This window comes from Musca domestica, unplaced genomic scaffold, assembly GCF_030504385.1.
Source record: "Musca domestica strain aabys unplaced genomic scaffold, Musca_domestica.polishedcontigs.V.1.1 35, whole genome shotgun sequence".
Classification (NCBI taxonomy): Eukaryota; Metazoa; Arthropoda; class Insecta; order Diptera; family Muscidae; genus Musca; species Musca domestica.
Window position 1 is genome coordinate 2836604 of NW_026712315.1, and position 12305 is coordinate 2848908.

Sequence of the window (12305 nt, forward strand, 5' to 3'; positions counted from 1 at the left end):
CAATGTCAAACGCCATAATTTTTACTTTTTTTTTAAATTTTATTGAATGAAAGCAAAAATGTCGGAAATAGCATCAAATTTTGGAATAACCATTAGACGCTGCCCGAATGTAGCTGTGCGGTACTTTGGACCATTCCCGGCGATCGACACTGAGGTGATCGACACTTAAATATTTTTTAGTGGCAACCTTGCTTTCCAAAATACTCCAGACACAATAGTCCCACGGATTGGTATCCGGAGATTTTGGTGGCCATTGTGCGCTGGAAATGAAGCGAGAAACCTCATTTTGTAACAATTCTTGGGTGACGCGTGCTTAGTGCGATGGTGCTAAGTCCTGTTGGAATGTCCAAGACCTGTGGCCAAAATGTTTGCGTGTCCAAGGCTTTAATACACCCTCTAGAATATTTTCGCGATAATATTCGACATTTATTCTTATGCCACGATCGATTAATACGAGAGGAGGAGAGAGGAGAGCTATCGGTTGTTATGGCGGCCCACACCATCACCATGGGCGCTTGAGTTCTGGTGGCCAAACGAAGGTACACATTTTCACCTGACCTCTTTGGCAAGTAAACACGATAATTTTGTTTATTTACAAACTACAGGACAACGAATGTTTTCTCATCGGAGAAAATCAAATTCGGCAGTTCACCACTTTCGTCTAAGCGAAGCAACTCTTTAGCTCTTTTGAGTCTATTCTCTTTATGTTGCGGTGTAAGTTCTTGCACTTTTTGGAATTTCAATGGCTTTAACCCGAGCTCATTTTTCAATAGTTGCCGAATGGAATGCGATATACGATATGTTCAGCTCACGAGCCATTTTTCGGCCACTGCGACGCTGGTTTCGATCAAGTCGTTTTTTTACTGTTCGAACAATTTCTGCTGATGTTGCTGTTTTCTTCCATCCACTTCCTTGACGTCGGGCTATGCTACCAGTATCACGGTAACGAGCCGTACCATCGCTCGACACAAAACACAAAGAATTTATTCACATTTAAATGCTGGAGTGTGGTTATCCTGCCAAATATAAAGAAATCACATTTGCTTGAATTCCATCACGAATATCTTTTTTTCTTGAAAATTCTCACCAAAATGCTTTTGTACGCTTGTGAACAATATAATGAACTGTCGCTGGAATAAATTTAACAGCTGTCGGACGAGTGGCTTAGAAATGAAAGCAGTCTGAAGTTGGTTGCCGTTTTTTCATCTCACCCTGTATTAAGGGGATGAAATAGATAAAAAAAACTTATTTTTCCTGATAATTTTGAGTGGGGTTAGAGCTTGGGACAGGACGACGCCAATCGTTTTGAATGGTCAAAGGATTTTTTTCCTGGCAACTTTACGTGGAATTAGAGCCAGAAAGGGGACAGAGGCCGCCTACCATTTTGGATGATCAACGGTTAATATTTAGCGGGTAAAATGGCCCGTATATTTGTGTAAAACAAATCCAACATTTCCATATAATCGCGAAGATTTTTTATACTGAAAGTCACTTTCCGACGAAATTACTAGTACATCGAACGGTCTTGGGATATTCGTTCATTCCAAGCCAAAGGGGAAGTATGTCTTAAATTATATCATTGTAAGTCATGGTCGGTCCCCCCCGGCTGTAGTGTTGGTTTACATGAAAGAAGCTGGACCAAAATTACCTATTTTTGTTTAGGCATTCGGCGTTATTAATTTTCGAATCGTAATGTTGGTGGTCTACTGGGTGTATGGGTGTATACAATCTGTTGCAATTCCCAACAACGGTATTTAGACAATTCTAGTTTATATCGCAAAGAACACTGGGCGAAGAGCCCAATATTATATATTACTTTTCTTTAAAAAACGGTATCTGAGGCTTAATTGACAACCATATGGAAATCCTTGTGGGTGATCAGAACGATGTCTATATAAAAAAATCGGAATGGACGAGAGATGTGCTTATAGAAAACCAAACAAGAATTTATGGGCATAACCCATAAAGAAGTCTATAATTAATCCATTGAAAATTTCAATTCGCATTTGTTTGACTATGTTTAGCAAAAGTTATGTTTAGCAAACCCCTGTTTTTAAATTAAAATTCAACCCCTTTCTGCAATTACCTTCAGGAATTTTATTTTCTAGGCGATATTTAAAAAAACTCTTGTCCTCGCACGAAAAAACAATCCCTCCATAGACTTTTTAGTTTAACTATTCGTATTTTCTCAAGATACACGATTTAGGTGACGTCACTGATAGTTTGTAATCTCTTTGTAATTCAATTATCCCGAAATATGTTATTCCATGCATAAGGGTTGCCCTTGTTTTTGTTGTTGTTGCAAATAAATTATATTTGTTTTTGTGTCTTTTTTTCTCCAACATGCATTTCGTACGTTTTTTTTTTTTCATTTTTTTTTTTTTTTTTTTGCAACAATAATAATTTGCCGGTGCATTGGAGGTTTGTTTGTTTGTTGGCTGGCTAGCTGGCTGGATGAATGGCCGACACACCAATTGCCTGCTTTTGGTGGGTTGGTATTTTTTTTTTTTTTCTGTTGCAAATGTGGCGTGATTTTGCGATGGCGTTCTTTGCTTTTTTACGACGATTTGTTTGATTTTTTTTTTAAGTTCCAGCTTTGTTTATGTTTCATAATGGTCACATTTTCGACAAGCCAGCAGGGCTTTCAATGTTTTTTTTTTTTTAATATTCGGTATTTTCAAATAAAAATATGATGGCAATATTTTGAATAGACATTCAAAATGGGTTGTTTAACTTGTTTCAAATATTTTGGATTAAATAAATGTAGAAAATGTATTTGCCCCAATTTTTCGACAATGTTTACACCCTCCACCATACATAGTATGGAGGGTATATTAAGTTCGTCATACCGTTTGCAACTCATCGACACAATAATAATTTTAGACCTATCAAAGTATATATTCTTAAGAAGTGTAAAATTCTAAGATGATTTAATCCTGTCCGTCCGTCTGTCTGTTGTAATCACGCTAGAGTCAAAACGAATTAAGATAGGAAGCTAAAGTTTTGCACAGATCAATCTTCTGTCTGTAGACAGGTCAATTTTAAAGATGGATTATATCGGTTCACGATATGGTATGGCCCCCATATAACGGTACCGCAGATACTCGGTATTTTTATGATCAAATTATAAATTCTTGATCTGCGTAAAATTCTAAGACGATTTAGCCCTGTCCGTCCGTCTGTCTGTTGTAATTACGCTAGAGTCAAAACGAATTAAGATAAGAAGCTAAAGTTTTGCACAGATCAGTCTTCTGTCTGCAGGCAGGTCAATTTTAAAGATGGGCTATATCAGTCCAGGATATGGTATGGCCCCCATATAACGGTACCGAAGATACTCGGTATTTTTATGATGTCTGAAATTCCACAATAGAAGTTCCTTCTAAGTATTTTAACCCCTGGGAGAGTATTGTCTATATAGGTCAACGATGTCGTATGTCCCCCATATATCGGTACGTCCCGATATTCGGTACACCCGATATTCGGCATTAAAATTATTTTAGCTACATATTTAATGGAATTGTTTAAAAATACTTACTAGAAGTTCTTTCTAAGCGCTTTAGCCCCTGGAAAAGAAATATCTTTATTGGTCCACGATATCGTATAACCCACATACCACGGTACCCCCCGATATTCGATATTTTGACTGATATTAGGGAAATAATTCATCGAAGTTGTTTTAAATTTTGAATTTAGAATTCGCAGGCCCACGCCTTCGTATAGCCTCCATATATCTGTACCCCCAATATTCGATATTTTGATTGATATTAGCGACATTATTCAACGGAATTATTTCAAATTTGTATTTGAAGTTCGTAATCGATACTACAATCTACGACACAAAATTGCTTATACGTCTTCGTATATCTTCCATATAACGGTTTTAAGTTGTATTTTTCGACGCATTTCTTATTTTTTTAAATTATTCAAGATCCTTCAAAATGGTGGAGGGTACTAAAAGTTCGCCACTCATCTGCTTTTTTACTGTATCATTTGATACAGTCAAAACATGCTTCATTGAAATAACGATTTTAGACCCTAGGTTTCGAAATTCGTTTCAGGACATTTGGAGTCGATCTGGCGGTGTCCGTCCGACCGTCCGGCTGGTGCGCACGATAGCTCTCTTAAAAGGAGTATGCGATTACCTCTGACTTGTTTCGCAAATTATGAGAAATGTTAGTTTTGGAAATTGTCACCCTTTGTGGGAGAGGTACCAGAAGGCGTGATCCGACATCTATCATCTTCACACGAGATCTTGTGTTAATAGAATTATTGGGATTTGTGAAATTTGAAAGGTATTGGATGCTTACATCACATCTATTTGGGATGGTTTTTGTTTTTTTTTTTTTTTTTCAAAACTTTCGCGATTATTCAAAATCTTGACCCTTTGTTGGGTAGGTATTTCACACCAGATCTTGTGTTAGTAGAAATATTGGGATGTGTGAAATTTGAAGAGAATCGGATGCTTATTCCGTTTATTATTATTCCAAATTTTAGGCCTTTGTGTGAGAAGAACTTGATAGGGAGGACCAAAATATTTCATTTTCTTACCTAACCTAACACTGATGTTAGTCAAATCGAAAAAATCGCATGCAATATAAAAAAAATGGCAAAAAAGAAAAAAAAATATGACAAAACATTACTAAAGAACCAAAATTGGCAAAAAATTACAAAAAAGATTCGCTTTAAGTTGGCAGAATTGTCAAAATCAGTCCCGCGGTTTTTGACTTCTGATTGTAGTAACTAAACACAATTTTTTACATATGGATTGTACCTCTTTTGCTACATATCCGATATCTTGGCTAACAGCATCACTATAACGATCACTTGCGACTTTTGCGTGTATTTGTAACTTCGTTGTAATAAAAAAAAATATTTGCGGTTTAGTGGAAGTTTCCGTATTTTTTATATACAAGTTATGGTCTATTTTACCCGCTAAATATTGTCCGATTACCAAACAAAATGGTAGGCTTCAGCCCAGCTCAAAACGCTAGCACCATTCGAAATTGATCGTTTGTTGAATAATTGTAACCTGTAGAACAACAGCAAAGTCAGGAAATTTTTCAGTTTTTGGTCCATTTCAGACCCTAATTATTTTGAGATCATCCTCAAAAAAAAATAAAGGTCCATAAACCGACTTCCATGCAACATTTCGTGTGGATCGGGCCATAATTGTGACCTGCAGCGTGATTATAAATTAAATATTCTATATCTAACCTAGGATACAGGGTGAGATAAAAAAACTGCAACAAAGCCAAACGTCATAATTTTTACTTTTTTTAATTTTATTGAATGAAAGAAAAAAATGTCGTTTAAAAAGCATCAAATTTCAGAATAAGTTTAGATTAGTTCGAATTGGTCACCTTTGGCACGAATTATGGCCTTCAAAAAGGCCAATGAAACCGTCACACCCTGTCGGAATGTTAGTCTGCGGCGATCGACACTTGCTTGAGGCGATCGGCACTTTGGTATTTTTTAGTGCCAACCTTGATTTCCAAAATACTCCAGACATAATAGTTCAACGGATTGGTATCGGGAGATTTTGGTGGCCATTGAGCGCTGAAAATGAAGCGAGGAACCTCATTTTGTAACCATTCTTGGGTGGCTCGTGCTGAGTGTGATGGTGCTGAGTCCTGTTGTAATGTCCAAGGTCTGCGGCCAAAATGTTTGCATGCCCAAGGCTTTAATACATACTCCAGAATATTTTCGCGATAATATTCGGCATTTATTCTGATGTCACGACGAGCGGAGAATGACCTGTGGTTTCCCAGCCAAATATAAAGAAATCAAGCTAGAATTCCATCACGAATAACTTTTTTTCTGGAAAATTCTCACCAAAATGTTTTAATTTTAACAGTTGTTGGACAAGTGGCTTAGAAATGACAGCAGTCTGAAGTTGGTTGCAGTTTTTTCATCTGACTTTGTTTAGCTATATTCAGTATATTTTTTTATTGCTTCTAGAAAATAGAAGATCTATAGACCTATATACGGCATGGTCTATAGAAACCTTTTCTAATTTTCATATTACTTAATTACAAAATCTACGAGTACTTAAGATTCCTGGTCGCTTTCTATACAATTCGTACACTTCAAATTCTGCCTTATCTCCTCCCTTCACACAATTAGTGATTCTCATGTCAAATTTTAGAATTTAAGGAGATTTTAGTATTTTTTAGTATCTTTTGCTACGATTTTTCAATTATTTCAGGCTGTTGATAAGGCAATTCGCCTCTCTTCTTTTAAAATTTTACATATAAGTATTTTCTATATATTGCCGGGACAGTTCACGTTCATCTTCTCTTGTAAAATGAATTATAAATTGATATAGATACCCAGACTAGGAAGGATTAGGTGGTCATCTTGTCTAGATTGTAATAAAATTTCCAACTTTACTACCAAAATATTTGTACTATATATTCGAAATAACTAACTATTTTTTCTCTCTTTACTCTCCTTTCAGAAATATACATCAAAGTCAACAAAAGAATTGGTTAAAAGAAGAAAGTTAGACTGGTTTGGCTAAATTCACACCATCAGTGATTGAATTCCCTTGAAAAGAAAACCCAATCTCAGCAAAAAAAACCAAATCGTGTTTCAATGGTTCTGTCAAAATTCTACTTTTAGCAGCAACAGCAGAAGAAGAAGAACAAGCAAAGGAAACAACCAAGAAAACAAAACCTACATTTAAAATAATAAAAAACGAACTCATAGTGGCATTTATATTAACCATTTCCATGTAAAAACCCTCTTCAAATTACAAGAAGAAAACAAAAGGAAATCTTCAAAGATACCAAAAGAAAAAGGAGTGCAAAGGAGGAAGGTTGAGAACGAACGAACAAGTGAAGGGCTAGAAGAAAAACTACAATCTAACAAATACCACCAAAACAAACTTTATGCAACAGCAGCTGTTGAAAAGTTATCAGGACGTGGACGACTCTACTCACAAAGGAGATTTGAGGAAGCAATGCTGATTTTAGTTCCAACATAATTGGTACAGTCGGCGGTAACAACTATCAACCAAACAAAGATAACACAAACAACAACAAGTGGATTTGGAAACAACAACAAATTTCAGCTGTAAATTTGAATTACTGGCGTTTCCTTTCGCCTCCCATCCCTGTTAATTCTCTGTCTTCTGCCTTCTTTTCCGGGGACTTGGCAAATACACACCCCCCACACACTCACATAAAACCCTTAGAAAAAAGAAACGAAGAATATCATCTTGATCATTGGAATTTTTGGGTATCATCCAGCGGTATCTTTAGTCTTCTTGGAATCTACAGAAACATCCATTTATATATTTAAAATACATAGATACACATATTATATATTCGTATATATATAAGTAATTAGTATACACATAATTGTTCAACGTGTGGCGTTTAAGCAGCGTTAGCGGCTTAAAAACATTTAGTTAGCATGGAGTGCTGTTTATCCGAAGAGGCAAAGGAACAGAAGCGTATCAATCAGGAAATTGAACGGCAACTGCGTCGTGACAAAAGAGATGCGCGAAGAGAATTGAAATTATTGCTATTAGGTGAGTAGATTTTGATATATTTTAATTTTATTAATTTATTTTTATTTTTTTATATAAATGTGTGCTGCGAAGACTCGACTTGGGGTGACCAACCTACTACATTACTTCTTAAGGGAAGATACATTCCCCAGGCCTTCTAGAGGTGGAAGAGACTGCATATCTCTTCTAAAGGGCTTTTGCAAATAGAGAGGTCCTCATTTTTTTAAAATCTTCTCCAGGTCTTTACCAGACTATTATAGCTCCTCTATTAAAAAAAAACTCTATATTCTAAGTATAGGACTCAATTATAAGACTCCTTTTAGATGACTTATTGAGATGGAGAATTTTCTGTAGGTCCTTTAGAGGTATCTTGCAGATAAAAGCCCTTCAAACTACCAGATTAATAACATTTCTCTCCAGGTCTTTTTTAGATAGAAGACACACTAACTTAAGGTCATCTATGGCAAAGTCGTGTGATAGAAGAGACTGGATTTTGGGACTGAATAAGGTCTTTATGACTTCTCATGATTAAAAACAATGTACGGGTTTTCTTGATGTAGATTGGATTCAATAAGTCTTCTAAAAGATAGAAGACCTTATAAGGGTTCCCAATTTATTATAACCTTCTCCATGCCTTCTATGGATAGAAGTCTTATTATGGGTATTCCAAAACCAAAGCCCCCATTCGAGTTCTCTTAGGCCTTCAATTTATAGAACTCCTTTAAAATTTATTGTAGAGATGGAAGAGTTCCTATAGATCTTTTAAAGATATCTTGCAGACAGAAGTATTTATAATGTTCCGAAATTGATAACAATCCTATCCAGGTCGTCTTTAGACAGAGGATGCGTAATAATCTAATCTAATCATAGAAGAGATTCCATAGATTTTTAATTATAGAACTCGTATGAGATAGCATCTTCTAAAGGATTTCTGGTTATAAGCTTGTCCGGAAAAAGACATTCCACATATTTTCAATTTATACAACTCTTTCAAGATGTCTTCTAGAGCTGGAAAAGATTTCGAAGGTCTTCTAAAGGTTCAGGTTCTTTGAATAGACGACTATAGATCCCTCTAATAATAAAATACATTCCAAAGATATTTTATGGAAAAAATGCTCCTTTTAGTTTTCTTCTAGAGGTTGGAGCGTTTACTTTTAATGGTATCTTGCAGAATGAAGTCCTTTGATAATAATCCCCTCCAGGTCCTTCTAAGGCAGACAGGTCCCCTATGGGGAGTTTCTAAGTGACTTCTAACGATGGGAAACATTTCTCAGACCTATTGATAGGACACCTATTAGATATTTTCTGGTTTTAAAAGAGAGTTTATAGGCTTTATCAAACTATTCTGCAAATATAAGATCTTATAGAACAACTGCAAAAGTTCTGTTTTCGGTCCATTTCAACCCCTAAAATGAGAGATCATCATGAGATCATCTCCAAATAATAACCGACCTCCATGCAAAATTTGAGGATCGGGCCATAATTGTGACCTGTAGCGTGATTATAAATTAAACATTCTATATCTAACCTAGAATACAGGGGGAGCTCAGAGCCAAACGTCATAATTTTTACATTTTTTTTTAATTTTATTGAATGAAAGAAAAAAAATGTAAATAGCATCAAATTTCAGAACAAGTTTAGATTTGTTCGAATTGGTCACCATTGGCAGGAATTATGGCTTTCAAAAGGCCAATGAAACCGTCACCATGTAAGTCTGCGGTATTTTGGCCCATTTCCGGCGAAGCACTTGCTTGAGATGATTAACACTTCGGTTTTTTTAGTGCCAACCTTGCTTTCTAAAATACTCCAGACACAATAGTCCAACAGATTGGTATCGGGACATTTTGGTGGCCATTGTGCGCTGAAAATGAAGCGAGGAACCTCATTTTGTAATTATTATTGGGTGGCTCGTGCTGAGTCATGTTGTAATGTTCAAAGGCTTTCGGCCAAAATGTTTGCATGCCCAAGACTTTAATACACACTCCAGAATATTTTCGCGATAATATTCGGCACTTATTCTGATGTCACGACGAGCGGAGAATGACCATTCGGCTGTGGTTTCCCAGCCAAATATAAAGAAATCACTCTTGAATTCCATCACGAATAACTTTTTTCTGGAAAATTCTCACAAGTGGCTTAGAAAATGACAGCAGTCTGAAGTTGGTTGCAGTTTTTTCATCTGACTTTGTTTAGCTATATTCAGTATATTTTTTTATTGCTTCTAGAAAATAGAAGATCTATAGACCTATATACGGCATGGTCTATAGAAACCTTTTCTAATTTTCATACTATTTAATTACAAATATGCAAAAGAGTGTTTATAGGCTTTATCAAACTATTCTGCAAATATAAGATCTTATAAAGGTCCTCAACTGATTATATAACTTTTTCCAGGTCCTCTTTAGATGAAGACGTGTAGGTCTTCTATTGACAAATCTTTTCAGATTTCTTCTAGAGAAAGAATAAATTTTCTGTAAAAATTTATGTAGTCCTATATGGTCATTTAGAAATATAACTCCTTCGCCAGGCGTCCTAAAAAAGAATATATTCTATGTCTCAGACACAGATAGGGAACTAATAGCTTTTTCTATCGAAAGTGTAATTTTAGTTTAAAGGAAAAATGTAATTTAATGGCATAAATAATCGGATGTATATTTCATAACAAAGAGGAAGGTATTAACCAAATCGCCACTAAAAGCTTATTCGATTTTTAAATCGCAAAGAGTATTCCCTGCCCTATGTCCTCGGTGGTCTCACAAATTCCATATTTAGGTCCTTCAAACGACACTGGACTGTTGAAGTTGATCTTATCTTTCTCGTGATCGGCTCTTCGAGAGGTTACTTAGTTCGTTCTTCGTTGCTTAGCCCGTTCTTCGTTGCACGTAGCGTCGTCTTGTTGAGGATGGACGGGAAGTTTATTCACAATAACAGGTGGGGGTTTCAAGCCTCTCTAATCAAATTTAAATATTCTGTCCCTAAAAGTCAAGAATTTATGCCCCAAAACTAACTAGGACTTTTTAGAATCTTTTTATACGTATTTCCAAAAACTCCTCTTTATTGCCCAGATACCTACCAAAAACTGCCTACATTGCAAATATCAAGACTCTGGCCCTAGTCGTTTCTTCAGGGTCTTGACAATGTAATTAGTCGCGCATCTTTCACAATTTTCTAGATATATATAAAAGGTCATTATCTAGATCATTTGCCTTAATACCGCCATCGAAGTTTCCACTGCCACACAAATACAATTTACATTTTTATTTTATCTTCTGCCCATATTTAGTTTGAAAAAAAAAATAAACTACTAATACCCTTTTTATCGTCCATTTCAATTGTATTATAAATAGGTACTGGTGAATCCGGTAAATCCACTTTTATCAAACAGATGCGTATTATTCACGGCAGCGGTTATTCAGACGATGATAAACGTGGCTATATTAAATTAGTGTTTCAAAATATATTCATGGCCATGCAGTCCATGATCAAAGCCATGGATATGTTAAGTATATCATATGGTGTTGCCGATCATGCGGTAAGTTATATATTATTACTGTATTGTGATTCTTTTACATTACCAAATAATACATTTTACCATTACAGGAACTTGGCGAACTTGTTATGAGCATTGATTACGAATCAGTGACAACATTCGAGGATCCATATTTGTCAGCCATTAAAACACTATGGGCCGATGCTGGCATTCAGGAATGCTACGATCGACGAAGAGAATATCAATTAACAGATTCAGCTAAATAGTAAGTGTTATTGGCGGGGATGTGATTGTGATAGCGTTCACATTTTTTGCACACATGTATAATTGTGCTAATTGCAATGAACTTCATTATCGATATGAAAAATAAAAATGTTTAAGGTGAAGAAGACCGAATGCAATTTTTCTATAACAAATGTTCACGTATGCTGCCGCAAATGGCAGAAATTCTCGCAGTAGTATAAATCCATATCAAAATGTTTAAAAGCTCTACAGTATTTTTGGCAGTGATTATGATAATTTCACAAGTTTTTTTTATATATCATCCTATATCGAGACTTTGGGAATATTTGTCTGCTGTCCAGTGGTTCTCCCCCGAACGTCAGCTAAATATTGTTCCGTCAAATCTTGTGTAAGAATATCACTTGATCAGTACTAAATGTGGACGATCCGGTCCTCCCAGCGAACATTGAAATTCAGTTTTCAAGTACTGTCTACAAAAGACTTAACTAAATGTCGATATATGCGTGTTATACCCAAACGTGTAGCGATATATATACACGACCTAGAATAAGTATCAATGTCTGTGCCACGTTTTAAAGGTGTATCTTTAATAGTACGCGTTCTGTCACGATTTTAACATATTGACAGACGAACACGGCAAAATCGATAAAAAATTTCACGCTGATTATGGATATATATACTTAATGGTTTTACGACGAAAATTTCCAGATATTGTAAACCGAATGATCCCTCCATTTTATGATGGAGATGTAATAAGATGCCTAAGTTCCAATCTCTTCCTATCAGGGAATATGGATAGGAATACATATAACGCGATGGCAAAACCCATATATCCACAAACCTATGAATATTTTAACACGAAAAATATTTTCGTTTTTTATACCCTCAGCCATATGGCTAGAGAGGGTATATATATCATTTGATACCGTCAAAACGTGCCTCCATTCCTTCTGGTACCCCCACAAAAGGTCGAAGTTTTCAAAAAAAGAGAAAGGACAATCCAATTTTGTACCAACTTTGCAAATCCTAGTATTTGTATCAGTGCCAGGTCGGATGCGA

At 35.8% G+C, this 12305-nt stretch overlaps 1 protein-coding gene across 10 annotated transcripts in view; it reads left to right on the top strand.

Moving 5' to 3' along the window:
• LOC101894482 (G protein alpha q subunit) overlaps window positions 1-12305 on the top strand; it is a 46945-nt gene that overhangs the window by 20109 nt on the left and 14531 nt on the right. For all 10 annotated transcript variants that reach the window (XM_020035569.2, XM_020035568.2, XM_059125888.1 and 7 more), the window contains 3 exons: window positions 6458-7534; window positions 10861-11045; window positions 11114-11268. In XM_020035569.2, coding sequence (XP_019891128.1) covers window positions 7417-7534; window positions 10861-11045; window positions 11114-11268 — 458 coding nt within the window. In that variant the 5' untranslated portion in view covers window positions 6458-7416. The remainder of the gene's footprint in view (window positions 1-6457; window positions 7535-10860; window positions 11046-11113; window positions 11269-12305) is intronic.